We start from the raw sequence: 17,189 nt of genomic DNA on the forward strand, positions 1-17,189 counted from the left end.
AGCCTCACGGTCAGACCTACCTTGGGAACTAGGTACTGCTGATCCGTGCAGGCCAAGACACAGGCCTCGGCCCGGCCCAGTTCACTCTGGGGGAAGTGGGCGTTCATCTCGTCTCCATCAAAGTCAGCGTTATAGGCCTTGCAGTTGGCATAGTGGAGCCGGAGGACTTTCTCTTCGGGCAGGATGCGGGCGTGATGTGCCTGGATGGAGGGTCTATGCAGGGTGGGCTGCCGGTTCAGTAGGAGAATGTCCCCGTTTTTCACATGCCGGCACACCTGCGGGCAGAGTGGAGAATAGACAGGTTATCAGCGGCAACTTCAGCATCATTACTACTATTCCAAGAGCCTGGCCTGACTGTGGCTTCTATCTGTCTCATGCTTTATTCAACTAAATGAACAGAGAATTTTCAGTCTGGAGCAAAACTCTAGAAATCTTTGAGAAACAGTTACTAGCCCAACATAGTCCTGATCCAGGCTTTGGGCTCAGAGGTACAAGCAATAGACAAGACTTCAGGCCTCTGTCCAGTAAGCTCTGTCTTCTTCAGCGATTCATGGCCTTTCTGGAGTCTAGAATTCCTCAGAGAATTAATCTGAAGAAAGAAATGGACAAATCTGAAGACAGCATATCTACACATACCCAAAGAACGCTTGGACTCCCACAGTCACACTTGAGTACGTTATTCTGAGTATAAATTCCACATTTTAGAAACACTTTGCCCAATCTCATACAGCGGAGCCAGGACTGGAACACAGGGCTCTTTATTCTCAGTCAAATGCCCTTTGAAAACATTTTATTACACTCAAAAAATTAGTACATTTAAATTGCCATAGTCTTCTGGGAAAACAATTTGATAATAGATTCTAGAATATTTAAAACTCATTTCAACTTTGGCCTTTCAGCAGAAAAAGAGTGCCAAGGCAAGGGTATCTGAACATCATGTTTATACAGCACAGTTGACAGTGACAAAAACTGAAAATAATCTGGCTGCCCTACAGAAGGGGCACAGGCAAATAAACCATGGTATATACCATGGAATATCATGCAATGATGAAAAAGGCTGAGTTCTATCTATACTAGTCCTGAAGTGATGGCAATAATGTATTACACTGAAAAAAAAAAAAATCCAAGTGCTAGCTAAGGTGATAAGATGAAGCAACTTAAAACCCAGCCCAAGTCTGTACGTGTTTCTATACACAAGGGGGAAAGGTGCTTGGATCCTCACAAGCTGTTACTCTGGAGTCCTCAGGGACAGGGCACATGGGGAAGATAAGGAAGGCGCAGATTGTCATTACATTATCATTATTACCTTTCTACATCTTAGTCTTATTCATGTTATGAGGAGCATGTATTTACTGCTATAAAATTTTTTTTTAAATCTTCAACTATTTTTAAAGAAAGCGAGAACTACTAGATTACACAAGTGGTATGTTCATTATAGGGGAAAAACAGAAAATACACACAAATTGAAAGAGAATAAAAACCACAAGTAATTTTACCCCTTAAAGATAACCGCCATTCATGGTTGTTTTTTTCCCTCACCGATCTAGGTCATGTCCATAGGTCATCGCCATAGGTCATTTCCTCCTGACAGATCTCCTACCACAAAGCTGAAAGCCTGTTAAGCCTTTTACTGCCTTTTATCTTATGTTATATTAATACCGAACTTCCGAAATGATGACTATAAACACTATTTTAAAAAACAAATGCATGAAGGCAACTGCTACCCCAATTGTTCTGCAGGCCCCCTCAGGAGCCCAGGGGAATCATGGAGACTAGGTGAGACCTCGCCCTACCCCAACACTCCCCTAAATCACAGCAGAGAACAGGTAGGGGGAACAATAAATCACTCCAAGGCTAGTGTCTTCTTATGTTGTCCACATTTATGAAGCTGCATCAAAAAATTGGACAAAGAGAGACGCTTGAGGTTAATAAAAGATGCTCCCCACCCCCTCCCCCCAATACTACTCATCTGGGTTGAAAGTTCCCTCCAGCTCAGCGAAGCAGGGAGCAAACTCCTGAAATTCTCAAAGGCAGTCCCAAAAGCACCTGGAGCAGAGTCAGTCTTTGCTCCCAAAGGAATTCAAACCTTCCCCTCCCTGTCCCCACATCCATATTTCCAGGGAGACCAGGGCTCTGAGGATTTCTGTGAGCCTCTGCCCAGGGCATGTTACCGCGCCTGAGATGACTTTCAAGGTCTTATTTCTTTAGGCTCTCAAGGGAGAAACTGCTGGACCTGTGGTCCACGTCCAAAACCCCAGGCTGGGCCTCAGATCTGAGTCTCACAAATTTGAGACATCCTCCAGCATAAGCAAACCCCACAGCTGGAAAGGCACACAGGCCAGACTGGCAGGCACCAGCCAATCCAAACAGAAGCCCTGGAGCACACGGCACTCCCCTCGCCAACCCAAACCTGAGGCCCTTCCTTTCTCTTGTCTCTAAATAAATACTGCAGTGAAAATTAGCATGCCCCAGTGCCCAGGTCAGAGTTTTCGGAGGCAGCCCCAGAGCCAAAATCGGCTCCTGGAAGACTGCTGGGCCGAAAAATGAGACTCAGCTGTCCTGGCCACTTCCTCGTCCATTTAAGAGGCCCAGGAGAATGGGCAGAGATTTGACACCTCCAGGGAAACAAGTCCCTCAGTCATCCTTTCCCCTTCTCTCTTAAACCCGCTCACCCTCACCTGCACCTGTGACTCCACCCACCCCTTCAGCCCAGTCCTGATCTATACACAATGTCATTAAGCAAAGTCTTTACAAATTACAAATAAATGATAAGTACACGCATATTTGATGAAACGTGTAAGTGTAGATTAGATATGACATTACTGAGTTTTTGGAGAATAAAGATAATTATTCTGACTCCCCAGGATGTACGAACCTCTTCTCTCATAAACTCCCCTCCTGCCTTGGCCCCTGGGCCACATCATCGGGTCCAGCGTGGCCCTCATGCCCCAGAGCCTCCTGCACCTCAACCTGTTATAGATCCATCCACCCCACAAGGGTTTCCTGAAGGGTGAGAACACCCTGCTCTGTCCTTGTGGGATTTAGGAACTCAAGAGTGGACGGGTGCACACACAGTGACAATACAACGCAGAGAGAGCCATGGGAGGATGAGGGCATGCTAGGAACACAATGGGGGATGCATATATGTTTTCAGAGGGGCAAACTATCATTTCCAGGCAAGTCACCTGTTTTTGTAAATAGTTTTTTGGGGGACACAACCACACCCATTTGTTTACATACCACCTGTGGTGGCTTTCACGCCACAACAGCAGGGGTGAGCCGTTGCAACAGAGGCCATATGGCCCACAAAGCCTAAAATATTGACTGGCCCTTTGCTGAAAAAGTTTGTGGACCCCTGACCTAGAGGAATGAGGCCCTTGCTGAGACCTGCAGGAGTTAGCCAGGGAGCCTAGGGAAGGGCAAAGTGTTCCCGGCAGAGGACAGCAAGTACAGGACCTGAAGGGGAGAAAGAGCCCGGCACTGCCGCTGGGATGGCTGGAACTCCAGGGGCGAGCTGAGAGGTGAGGCTGGAGGAGGAAGCAGGGACAACGTGCTCAGCATCTGAATCGCAGTTGGAAGACGAGCAACTGAGCCGACCTCATACAAGCTCACTGCTGCTCAGAACTCATTCTAGTCACTTCCCATGAACTGACCAACAGGGAGGCCAACCTTCCCTCCCTAAGCTCCCAATTCCACTCACCTCAGACCCTATAACAGTAACCAAGGCCATGTGATGTTCTCTTATGCAGCTGCCTCACCCTCACACCCCAATGTCAGAAACCCCCACAGCCTTCTATTTTTTTTTCTTTCAAATGCTCTTAGCTACTGCCTTCAATGATTCACAAAGGCTCTGAAACCTGGCTCCTTCCATTTTGTTCCAACCATGCTCTGGGGTCACAGGTGACTTTCATTTGGGCAAATTGGATGCATCTTCCCTCGGTTTCCTCATTCTTCTTAAAACTCATATTTAACTCCACAAATATCTAGTTAAGTGCCCCTGGGAGATACAAAGACAACCAGGGGCTGGTCTTGACATGGAAGAACCCCTCAACCACATGTGAGAGGGGTTCCACAGAAGCAAACACCAAACGAGCAAGCCCAGCCCATCTCTCTCTTCTCCCTCAGCTTCCCGAGGCTCGGCTTCCCCGTCCTCCCCTATTTTCTCTCTCCATTGTACTCTGTGGTGAAAGAGTTCAACATTCCAATAATTTCACTTCCTAACACTGTGGCCCCCTCACCTAAGTCCCACGTTTCTGCCTTTTATGGAAGATGGGCCCTTAGATTCTCCAGTATCACCTCTGATTTGGAAGGGCCCAGATGCAACTCCTTCCCAGGGCTCTCCCATTCTACTGTTCTGTAAACTGTGGCTTCCTTCTCACCTCTTCTCTATTCTGCAGCCCTGACACCCCATCTATCGCCAAGTCCTCCTGGTTCTCCCTCTGAAACATCCCGTTTTCACCCTTGGCTCCTGTTGCCGTCAGGCTGGCCCTCATCTGCCTCCTAATGACTCCATGCCCTCCCACCCTGCACAGTGCCCTCAAACTCCTTTCTTCTTAAGTATCATGTACGTGAAGTCGCTGGCCTCCACTGCTATTCCCCATTGATCCGCCACAGCCCTGAGCACTGGGTAACACAGTGATGGTCTCATTCCCTGGCGGTGACACTGTGAGCTCGAGTGCTCGGATCTCGGCCAGTGATGGACAAAGTGCAGCACATAGCGGCTAGTGGGCCCTCCCTCAGTACTACGTGACCCCGTTCTGCTCTCCTCTCAATTTTTCTCAATTTTTCCTATTGAGACTGTTTCACACATTTGACTTGAGTTCACTGTTAAGTGAAAGACACCTTGACCCTCTTACAGCTCTCACACAGCTCCCAGCAAAATACGAGGCACTTAAGGAAGGCAGACTAACCCGTGAGCCTGAACACAAATCTTACTGACTGCACTAGGAAAGAGCAGACTAGGTGACTTGATCCGTGTCTGCACGTATCCCGTCACCAAAGCAGAAACTGCGTTAGTGCTCTACCTTAGAAGAGCTGCAGGACGGAGAGGAAGCAAGAAGACAGGCTGCAGAGAAGGACGGTGGGAACCAACGGTCCCTGCAACAAGGCCAAGAGCACTTTCTTTCCCTCTTTGTTTCTCCTCCAAAGTTCTTTCACGGCTGAGGAAATTTAGCAGAGCTTGGACCCACTGCTAAAGACCTGGTCAGCCACTGGGTGTAGACATGCCAGAGGGCAAGGAGAGGTCTCGCAAATGTGCCGACAGGTGAAGAGAAAGCAGTCAGTCACCCCAATTCCGGGCTGTCACCCAGAAATTAAACCCAAGTTGAATCCATTTAGCTCCTACAACTTCTGCCACAACCACCGGGTTAGGGGTCCTTTGCTACCCTCTACCAGCATGAATGGCTATTATTTGACAAGGACATAAATGATGTCACCCTCCGATTTCTCGCTGTCAGCTGACATTGCTAATCAGTCACGCACTCTTGGCTGTGGAGCCCAGATAAGGCACAGGGTCCTTTAACACAGTACTACAGGTAAACACTGGCTATTGTCTGAAATTGCAGCAGCAGATGAAACCTGTCAATTATCAGTTATCACTGACACAGTGTAACTCTTTCCTTTGGGTCAGTTCTCAAACTTTAGCATGCAGTGGGACCCTCCGGAGAGCTTGATAAAACACCAATTTCTGGGCCCCATTCCCAGAGATTACTCAGTATGTGGGGGGAGGGTGATGTGTATTTCTCACAAGCTCCAGGGATGCTACGCTGCTGGTGATGATCTGAGGACCCCCTTGGAGTAGCTCTGCTCAAGGGCAGCAAATTCTCCTGCCCCAGGACCACAAATGAGTTGTTATCGAAGACCCTCCTTGAGCCCTTGATGTGTGCCCAGCACTGTCCTGCATGGCATGAGACAGCCAGATGAAGCTCTAATCATGGTGTCTAGGCTCTAGGAGCCCCAGCTCCAGCTGGGGAGACAGTAAGGCCCACCACGCTCCTAAGGAACACCCATGTGTGGGAGATGCCGCATCTGGGAGAAGGCAGGATTGCCCACACAGCACTCCTGCCATGGCACTCACCAGAGCCCGGGTTGATGGGCAGCAGTCACTGATCAAACCTGCCCACTACTCACAATTTTTGTGCCCTGGGGCTTTGGTGCCCCAGTGGCTGGTGTCAGGAGCTGTTTGGCCACGGCTTCCCGCTGGGTTAGGTCCACGGCACTCAAGGCGGTGCGACTGCCATCCTCGTTGATGACCATGGAAGCTCCGGGGTGCACATTGGGGCCGTTGATGACTGCTTGCCTCAGTTCCTGAACATTCCAGGGGGTAACTGGCTGAGGGTAGGTCAGTTTTGTGGCAAACACCTAAAAAAAGGAGTGGATATGAAAATTCAGGGTGGGTGGAGAAAGGTGACACAGACCCAACATCTGACTCAAGAAGCTGTGTGACTTTTTCCCCAAGACGTGCAGGTGCCGTCTTAGCCAAAAAGGTCCTTTGGGGAGGAAAGTGACATCCCACCTGTCTTCTCCACAGAGCCACTCTTCCATGTCCAAAGCCTTACGGGAACAGAGAGGGCCTCCTTTTCCAGCAGTCGTTCTGAAGAGCCAGATCTCAGTATTGCAGTTTACACGTTACAATTTTTTCACCCCATTCTAAAACTTCATCATTTCCTCATCTGCCCATGAATTTATGGGCCCCAAAGGGAACACAGGATGGGACACTAGCTTGAGAGGTGGCCAATGCCTGCCCTCAAGTACCACCACACCCCCCTCCACCCCAGCAGACATCACTAACTGCTCGTGGCCCTTGTCCCGAGCCCAGTGTCAGAATCTCTTTACTCAGTAGTTCCGGCAGCCGCTACAATCGAGGTGAAACCGATTTGGCTTCCTGATATACGAGAAAATGCAGCACTTAGCGCTAGACCTGCAATAAGGACCCTCCAAGAAAAACAAGTTCCCTGGTTAAGTGAGTTTCTGAACTACTGAATGTTACAAACTCTTGGATGCTTCTCAGTGAACATAACTACACGAGAGACTGAGAAGTTCTATGTAAATAACCTTGAACTTTGTCCGGTTCTCTGCTCCAATGTCACTTTGTGAGAGGCCTTCTCCACCACCCTACCCTGCGCTCCCTTCCCTGTAGCCTGTTCTACTTTTGCTGATGCACTGACCACCGCCTGACAGTGTTTCTGTTGTTGTGTATTTAGGTGTCTCCACTGCTGGAATGTAAGCTTCACGGGGAACCCTCTATGTGGTTCACTCCTGAGTCTCTAGCTTATTCCGCTAACTTATTTCACCTCCTTTGCTCCCATTAACACCTCTCCCCAGGGTTCTAGGGGAAGGATGTGCCATATGCGACCAAGAGGCAGTTTCACATGCTCTGTTCCTCACGGCCATCCAGTGACACAACCCCGGGCCACCATGGCCCTGAGACCTGGGCAGATTGAAGATGGGCTGAGGGATAACTTCAGAGTCCCCATTAGGGGACAAGCCATTACCAGATGAACCCAGATCTGAGAAAGAGAGGCCCAGCACCTCTGAAAGAGGAGGCAGCACTAAAAGTCTCTCCCAAAGATGAAGACACTGTAGGAACCACGAGGCCATCACACAGAGTCACATCCCCTCCAAAGCCAACAGGGGTGGCCCCTGCCCTCTGCCCAGAGAAGCCATAAACAGGTCATGGACCTCTCTTCTCAGGGACGCACATTCAGGAATGTCACCACTGGGCTTCACAATGCCTCTCCCTGCCCCCTGACCCAGCTTCTGGATGCAAAGACCTATGGTTCCCAGGAGGTGGGGCACAGGACTGAGCATTCTCTCTTACCCCTTGTTCGTCATGCCCTTACCCAGGAAGCCCGTGTGCCCAAGAGACGAGACAGTACGCACGCAGGTGGCCATCAGAAGAGTTGAGTTCTGCTCATTACCAGCACTCACCCGAGAGCGGCAGAGGGGGCAGCGCGTGAGTAAATGAGGCTCTCCACGGAGGGAATTAAACCATCTTCATATTACTGACCGCAAGGCCCATTAAGGCGGAAGCCAAATAAAGGGCCGCTGCTAATGAACAACACAGCTTGAACTGGTGGGAAGCTGAAAAAAGGAGGCTGGCTCCCCAAGGAAACATTAATGGGTGGATGGGGCAAACTGCTTATCCTGAGGAACTGGGAGGGTGGACAACTCAGCCACGCCTCCTCCCTCTCCCTGGCAACCAAGGGTACACATTCCTGACTCCTAACACCAGGCGAGTACGTGGGATGGGAAGCTCCTTTTCCCTCTGGCTCTTCTCGTCATGTAGCCAATTTGACTAGGAAGGTTTAAAGACTAGTCCAAGACAGGCAAAAGGGAGATACGTGGGTGGGCAAGTGGCACACCCTGCAGTTGGCTCCCTGGTGGCCTGGAAAGTGAGTCTTCCTCATAGGTAGAAGGTGTTTGGGGACTCGGCAAGGAGTGAGAGCAAGGCCATCACACAGTCACATCTCCTGCAAATGACTTGTCCAGGAAAATGCAGAAGCTGTCCCCACAATCTGCCACACACCTCCCCCAGCCCTCTTCAACACTCTGATTTGTTGCCCAACAGTAGTAAATGAGGCCCCTCCGCACACACCATGGGGATTCCAATTTCGTTGGTGTTGATGTACATGTCTGGGCAGATGACCGAGCGGGCTGCATAGTCTACTCGCTTTCCCATCATGTGCTTCCGGAATAAGCCATCCTTCTTCTCTAGGATCTTTATGAGGGAAAAAACGTCCACAGAAAGTATTTTAAAAAAAATCAAATATGTTTATGATTTTCTTGTTTCAATACAAATATATTTATTATTTAACCCCTTCAGTTAGCAATGGGGATCCAACTTACTGCTCACCTGTCGAATGCCAGGGTATTTTTCCATCATTAATTTGTCCATCTCACTATCAAATACAATATTGACGTGGCTCTGAAGGCGAATCCAAATGTTGTAAAGTTTGTCTGTGAGGGACTGGCCTGGAAGCATATTCAAAAAGGATCGGTCCATAGCACTCGAGGAGTCTTTTTCCTGGCAAGACATAACCAAGAAAACAGGCATGATGGAAAAACCTCAGAAAAGCCAGGCTTGGTTTTGTTTCTCTTTCTTACTCTAGCTCTGACAAGCGATGAGCCCTAGAGTTTGCCTGTATGTCTTTTGAAACTGACAGATCTGTGGCAAAAGTGCTGATAGATCTTGTCAGTATGCATCAACCCCGTTATGTATTTACCAGCCCATCTCCTTATGGTAGTAAAATGAACTCAAATTTAGAAGTAGGCTTCTTTCTTTTCTTTTAAACCAACACACACTTATTATCTCAGTTTCCGTGTCAGGAATCTGGGCAGAGTCTCCCTGGCATCTGTTTCAGAGTGTCTCCCAGGCCATGATGAAGGAGTCAAGACAGTGCTGGGCTCCCATCTGAAGGTTCACTGGGGAAGGATCCTAAGATGACACGGTTGTTGGCAGGATTCAGTTCCTCAAGGGCTGCCGGACTGAGAGCCTCAGTTGCTAGTTGGCTGTTGGCCAGAGACCACCTTCAATTAATTATTTGCCCTGTGGGCTTCTCCAACTGGGCAGCTTGTTTTGTCAAACTGTTAGCAGCAGTTGCTGAAGTCCCTTAATATCTAATTTTTAAGGCAACCCCAGAAATTCTTTCCACATCTACACTCTTTTTGTGAAGCTCTGTTATCCTGCCAGTTAATGGATTCTCATATGGAGTTTCAGCTTTATTTATGGTTTTGAAAACTTAATCCTTTCAAAGCACTTATAAAAATGCAGGTGGAAAAATTTCTTAAAACGAAAAATTATTTGCCATGTGATTTCCCATGTCATCAATTAAGATGTGGGTCCCAACTGGGATATGTCAAGTGACTGGCTGATCTCCAAGCCTTGTTGGAATATTTAGCCAATCCTCTTCTGTTCCTGGCTCTGCCTCTTCCTCTTCTCACCCTACCTGCCCAGGAGATAGGCCCTGAGGCCTTAAGCTGCCTTAGAGCACCACCTGCTGACACTGTCCAGCCACCAACTGGCCCCGTCCGACACAGGAGACAGAAAGATGGTCCCATGTCCTCCAGCATGGGTCAGATGAGAGAAGAAACCTGTCAGTGTGTTGGGGGAGGGGCGGGAGAGGGTGCGTAAAGATGCAGTGAGTAAGAACATCATGGATCCCGTTAGTGGTGAAGTAGGCTTGTCCTCAAGCTGAGGAACAGAGGCTGTCTTTAGTTACAGGGAGGGCAGATGTATTTTCTGCTCTGGCTGGAGGAGCCTCATAGGGACAGACAGTCACCTGTATGATGACAGGGGCCGTGTCATCCTAACTCACTGCCAGGGCATTACCTGACTCAGGGACACATGATTACTTATGAAATGAGTAAGACTCTGTCTCACCGTGTATCCTCAGTGCCTAGAACAGCGCCTGGCCCGCGATTCGTGAGAGGACTGCCATGAGAATGGGATGTGGGGAGCGAGTCAGGGAAGAAAGAAGGACATGTCCTATTAATCAGATGGAAAGAGGGCACTGTGGTTTCAGGAAGCAAGAACCTTAGAAATCAGAGAGGGTACTGTTTATTTCTGCAGAGACTCAGGTTTTTGTTTGTTTGTTTTTGTTTGTTTGACAAAGGGCTGCCTTACTTTTAAGGGACATCAAAATAAAGTTCTTATTCCTGGTCATTGGACCTGGCTATCCTATGGCTTTCCTCCCCCAAACTGGACTAGGGCCTGCAGACAGGTAGTCGAGTTTTCTTATACTGAGGACCTACACTGGCATATCATAAAACGTAAGCAAAACCAAAGAAAGCCCCAATTAGAAAGGCTGGGTAACCCAGCGTGTTCAGAGCAAACAGTGGCGCCACCTGGTGGTAGGTCTGGTTCATAGCGGGACTGTCCCAGCAGCTAGAAGGGGGAGCCTGAGAGCTCTGTCACTCCAGACTGAGAAAGCCCTTGCTATTTGCATCCAGAGAGCACCTTAGAGCTGGAAAGGACCTCAATGATCTCAGCAAGCCTTCTGAGCAACTAATTCATCTTTACACCCACTGAAGACCTGACACATTGAAGGGGCTTGGGAAATGTTTGCTGAAATGGGAAAACTAAATTCAGCTCCACCATTTACTGAGGAAGAGGCTGAGGCCCCAAAGCTAACAGTCCTATTTTGGGAAATTCCTAGAATCTGCAACACTGCCTTCCTGACCCCCAATGCTGGAGATCTTAAAGAGCCAAAAACAGAGCTGGGTGACTCAGGATCTAGTACTGTCACCCAGGAGGAACGTTCTTAGAGCCCCAAGGAAGCAAACTCTTCTTTCTAGAGCTGCCAAGGGTGGGTGGCCCAGAACAGCCTATGTATAAAATCTCACCACAAACCATACGCCATGTTCTAGTAGAAATGAGCCCACGAAATTAAAGTAACTCAACCTAGGTCATTGGAACAGAACGTAGACTTTTCCACGCTTAGACTATGCTTTCCCCCTGACATTACCTGTTTCCCCCAACCAACAGCCCACACACAGCTGCACACAATTCCCAAACAGCATGTCCGGGCACCCACAGCATCAGTGCCCACTGCAGGGAGACAGAACTGTGTGCACTTATAACCTTAACTCCAAGGCAGCTCTGACCTCATCTGTGGCAGGTACTGTGACCTCACGTGGCAGTTCCTGTTCTTGGGCCATCAACGCCAGAAGCTTTCGTATCAGAACTATGTCCTTCATGACAGCCTGCAAGTTCACCGTCTGGCCATTGGTAAACATCTGGTCCCCCAGGCGATTGACAGGGCGATACCTGCAGGGGGACACGTGGAATCAGTGAATATTTAGTGTGGGGGGGAGTGTCGTATTCTTCAGCCTCTCACCCATCCCTACCATAGGCCATGTACACCCCACTACACTCAAGACAACCAACATTCCCACCGCATTCAGGTCACACGAACAGGAAAGTACTCACACCACCCGCAACCTGGAAGCAGAACTGCTACTGTTTCTCAGTGCCCTTCACCATTCCATCCTCTCCCAGAGATCATCATTCAATTACTCAGTACGCCTTTTTCATATAAAATAAAGTCAATTAAAGGGCATTACCTTGAGGGGGGCACCACCAAAAAATCCAGAAAGAACACAGTGGGATTGAATCTGGACTCCATCCCAACATCTTCCAGTCCCGAAAAAAGGAAATTCAGAAAGAATCCTGTGTTTGAAATAAGCCAAAAAGATCATCTAAATCTATGTGAGGTCATGGATAGATGAAACATTTTACTACGTGAAGAAAAAAAAAAACAGAAAAAAACAGGATATAGGACAACATGTAGAGTAAGATCACATTTTTCTTTATAAAAATGAACAAAAAATAGCCTCTGGGTATTGAGAGCCTGCACACAGATGGGAGGACGCTTTAAGGATGGGTACCATAGGAACAACAGTGCTTAGCCCAGGGGTTGGCATGGCCAGGGATGGGCAACAAAAACTTTTCACTTGTTTCTAATTACCCTCAAGAGTTACACACACACACACACACACACACACACACACACACCACACACTTTGGTATTTATAAAAAAATTTATTTGAAATATATTAGAAAAAAAAAGTTAGCCTTCTTAAAAACAAAATTAAAACCCTTTACATCAATGCTACCACGAAGGGATCTTCTGTGGATTCAAAGCTATTAAGTTACTAGTGACTTAAAAAAAAAAAAAAGGCTACAGGAATGAATAAAATGTGTTAGAGCCTGTCACAGAAATGACCATCTACTTGAGTGTTCCTTTTTTCCTGACATTACTTATTTCTTTAATGTTTCCAAGTGTTTATCCTTATACAATGGTCACATCCAGTGTTCCAGAATACACTCTCACAGGGTGGGTGACATGAGGGCTTGAATATACTGCACAGGTTTTGTTATACACTCAAAAGGGAATGGAGGATTTTCCTTTCTGTAGGGAATTAAAATATATCAAAATCCTAATTTACAAAAAGACATATTAGAGTTCATTTTTTTAATTCACAGAAGCAATTCCCAAAGAAACCTTTAAAAAAAACCACGAAAAACCCATTATTTTTGGGAATTTAAAATAAAGTGCATTAGGGGGTAGCTGGTTAGCTCAGTTGGTTAGAGCATGGTGCTGATAACACCAAGGTTGCCAGTTCGATCCCAGCATGGGCCACTGTGAGCTGCGCCTTCCTTAAAAAAAAGGAAAGAAAGTGCATTACACTGAACCTTCTAGAAATATGTCAAACTACTAAGCAACGCCCACCTGCAGCTGTCATGTAATGACCAGGCTCAGTAACAATAATCAAATTCATGATTCAAAGTGTAAGACCTTTTCTACTCTATAATGCATCAACGACAACTGAGGCCTGCCCCAAACCTATGAATAGATCTCAGGAGAGATCTACAATAACCACAACTTTGAAAAAATAAAAAATAATAAGGCAGGGTAAATGAGTCCAGGAAATTAAAGGCAGGAGGACAGAAAGGACTCTTTCTTGGCTGGTACAGCACCTTCGTTCTCCCAAAGGGCAGTAAGATGCTCTCGTGCACTGGTGGGTGTCAGGTACCCTCGTTTTCCCATCTGAGCTTCCTCGATTCCTGGAGCTGAGGAAGGGAATCAAAGCGTAAGTCAATTACAGGCCTCCTTCCAGAATGGGATTTATCAATTCTGTCTCCCCACCCTGCCAAGCTGGCAAGTTAACCACAACAATCAAACTCTAGCACAGCATAGTCTCAGCTCTGAATATTTTTCCCCTTAACGAAATTTCAGAAGTCATGGAAACAATAAACTGTAAAAAAGCAACGAGCAAAAGAAAAAAAAAAAAAATCACCTACCATTCCACCACATTCTATCACTAACATCCCTTTTATATATTCTTTTCCAGTCCTTTGATTGGATGTGTTTTAGATAGTTACAATCTTAACTATGGATTTACTTTCCTCATTTAGTGTCCTTTTAGGAGCATTTCCACATGTAGCCACATAGCTCTTGCCTGACCATCAGTTTTGATGGCCGCATGATATTCTGCTGAGAGAATGTTTTCCTAAGTGACTGAACCATACCCTTGTAGTTGGACATGTGGGTTGATCCCAGGTTTTTACTGCTATATAAGTAACATTATGATAAATCACTTTATGCACATGGTTTTTACCAGAAAGGTTCATAGAAATAGAATTATGGACAAATTAGAATGAATATTTTTATGGGTAAATGTATATTCGATTTCTTCTTACACATTAGGCTGATATGTGAGGAGTAGATTGATTTTCTCAAATCAAGCAAGATCGCTCTGGGATACTATCACCAATACCCGGGGGAAGTCAGAAAATCAGACCTGGGGCTGGGCTGCCATTCGGTGTGTCAGGCTCCGGGAATTTACATGGTTAATGAAAATATAAGTAATGTGACCCTGAAGTTCAAATCTGTCAACCTCTTCTCGGATACATTCATGGAAATGAATATTGCTCAATTTTCCCTTTTTATGTACGTATCAGGGCAGGAACTCCACCTTGTCTGTCTTCCTAGCACCTGACACAGTGCCTCGTACACTGGCTTGAACAGACACATTCAAAATATCCTAGATACTCGATCTGTTCTTAAAAACCTCACTGTTGCCTTTTTTCATAGTTGTAAAATCCAGCTTCATTCCACCTCCGATTCTCAATTCGTTTTTTCATATCTGCAGAGGATATGTTATCACAAGTTCTTAGAGAAATCTGTAATCTGGATGACGATGAATAGATATACCATAATTTAGTCTAATTCTTAGAATACTAAGTCATAGAAGCAGAATTGCTAGGTCTACACGTTTAATATTTTAATTCCTATAAAAGCAAAACATTTCAACCAGTTAATGCAATTGAAGGATGTGTGGGTATGCAATGAAGAGGCTGTGCTTCAGGGATGACCACAGCATCATATATCCAGTGGAAAAAAAAGGCCCCATTAACCTAAAGAACATCTCTGAGGGCATTTCTGGAAACAACTGTCTGAATTTTCTTTCCTACTAAACGGGCTTGAGGAAGAGCAGCTGACTCTGGCGTGCTCTCCAGCCCATCCCAGAGCTGTCAGTGCATGAAGCCCCCACCGCCATTAAACCACTATGATGACAAACTGGGGTTGTTCTATCACAGGATTTGAGGCAGAAGAGACCTGCAGGAAGCTACCACCTCACACAGGCTGCACCCCTCCTAACAAGACACGTTTATAGCCTGCAAAAATGAAATCTGCCCGGATGGATTTCAGAACATCCCTAACATGTGTTTCATTCAGCTCTAAGAGCTGTCATGTGAACAAGGGGGTCGGGAGGTCAAATAACTTGGGGAAAGACTGGATCACAGTGGGGAGAGTATCTTGGCTACAAGAATTCTCATTTAAAAATACAAGTGTGCGCTGTGGGGCTCAAGGAGCCCTCTGGAGCGCATGCAGCATTTCCTAAATGGCTCTCCGCCTGAGAGGACCAGTGTGTGGAGACGACTGAGGCACAGTCACTGCTTGGCTCCCTTTGGTACCAGTAATGCAGCCAGACCCTTTCTCAGAACGCTTACCTGCCTGCACATCACCTGCTCCCTGGAGTTACTGACCTGTGACTCTTGCAGCCTCCTCTGATTGCGGAGGCCACGTGGTCAGGTCTCCACCTTGGCACTGTGCTTGGCCACAACCAGGTTCTCAGCATAAGGCTGAGTGCCCCAAAGGTAAATGTTTGTTAAATACTAAAAACCCAGTTCTAGAACCGTGGAAGACGACTATCGACTAGATTCTAATGCACAGACTTCTGGCTGGCCCCACCATCATAGTCTCATAGCTGCAGTGAGAGAGCACTTCAAAGAATGGACTTGACAAAGGCATTACAAGGTTACTTAACTGCTCGTTATTTGCCCCTAAGAAACAGTTACCCTTCTAGAATTCTGACCATCTTTGTTCTCAATCTGTGCACATTTTCTAAGGTGCCCTGAGGGATAGAGCAGCAGTTCCCAACCTTAAAAATACTTTTAAGGATTATTAATAGGTAAGTGTAGGAAAATCCACCTTTGTGGTTAACTGTTAAACAAAATTAAACAGGCTTTTTAAATGCAATGTGGTATCCTGGATTGGATCCTGGAACACAAAAAGGACATTCATGGAAAAACTGGAAAAATTCAACTAAAGTCTGTAGTTCCATGAATAGTAGTGTACCAACGTTAATGTCATAGTTTTGACAAATGCACCATGACTATCTAATGTTAGGTTAGGACAAACTGAATAAACAGTATATGGGAACTCTGTGCTATCTTTGCAACCCTTTTGCAAGTCTAAAACTAGCCTAAAATAAAAGGGTCTTTAAAAAGTAATAAACAAATGTATTACTGCTATGGTCTGAATGTTTGTGTCCCCCAGGTTTCATGTGTTGAAATCCGAATCTCCAAGGTGATGGTGTGGGGAGGTGGGGCCTTTGGGAGGTGACTGGTCGTGACAATGGAACTCTCATGAGTGGGACTGGGGCCCTTATGAAACACCCCAGAGAGAGCGCCCTTGCCCCTTTCTGCCATGTGAGGGGACAGAGAAAAGTCGGCTGTCAATGAGGGAGTGGGCCCTCACCAGACATTGAATGTGCCAGCACCCTAGTCTTATACTTCCCAGCCTCCAGAACTGTGAGAAATAAATGTATGTTGTTTATAAGCCACTCAGGCTATGGTATTTTTGTTATAGCAGCCTGAACTGACTAAGACAATTATTTAACTCCAGGCCTTGCCAGTCTTCAGTGTAAAAGGCAGATTAGGCATCTTGAGGAAGAGATCTTACTTCCCTGCCTCTTCCGCATTCTCAAGCTCTGAAATAAAGTTTAGTCACAATATGCTATGGACTTTCACACATGAAATTTCCTAAACTCCAGGCAAGAAGTATTGTTATTGCTATTAGACCGAGTTGGAAACTGAAGCTCCAAGTGGCCTTCTGCAATAAGACTACGTAACTGCTAGACCCACACAGAATACGTAGCAGAGAGAGGTGTCAATCACAGGCTATGTTTGCCCACCCTGGCACATTGACTGTACAATAATAAAGAATAGTTAACATCTATGGAGCACGTACTACACAGCAGGTACTGGTCTCAGTACTCCAAATGAAATACCTTATTTAATCTTCAATACTTCAAAATAAAAAACATACTTAAACAAACCTACAACTACAAATATAAACAATCAGGTAGTACTAAATTTGGCTCTCAAATTTTTCCTCAAG

General features: G+C 46.5%; 1 protein-coding gene across 2 annotated transcripts in view; it reads right to left on the reverse strand.

Moving 5' to 3' along the window:
• Positions 1-17,189, reverse strand: part of POLR1A (RNA polymerase I subunit A) — an 85,928-nt gene that overhangs the window by 57,868 nt on the left and 10,871 nt on the right. For both annotated transcript variants that reach the window (XM_019749208.2, XM_019749207.2), the window contains exons 7-13: positions 13,481-13,573; positions 12,064-12,169; positions 11,605-11,767; positions 8,855-9,025; positions 8,597-8,719; positions 6,130-6,360; positions 21-275 (exon numbers count right to left, since the gene is read on the reverse strand). In XM_019749208.2, coding sequence (XP_019604767.2) covers positions 21-275; positions 6,130-6,360; positions 8,597-8,719; positions 8,855-9,025; positions 11,605-11,767; positions 12,064-12,169; positions 13,481-13,573 — 1,142 coding nt within the window. The remainder of the gene's footprint in view (positions 1-20; positions 276-6,129; positions 6,361-8,596; positions 8,720-8,854; positions 9,026-11,604; positions 11,768-12,063; positions 12,170-13,480; positions 13,574-17,189) is intronic.

This window comes from Rhinolophus sinicus, linkage group LG05 (assembly GCF_036562045.2).
Source record: "Rhinolophus sinicus isolate RSC01 linkage group LG05, ASM3656204v1, whole genome shotgun sequence".
Lineage (NCBI taxonomy): Eukaryota > Metazoa > Chordata > Mammalia > Chiroptera > Rhinolophidae > Rhinolophus > Rhinolophus sinicus.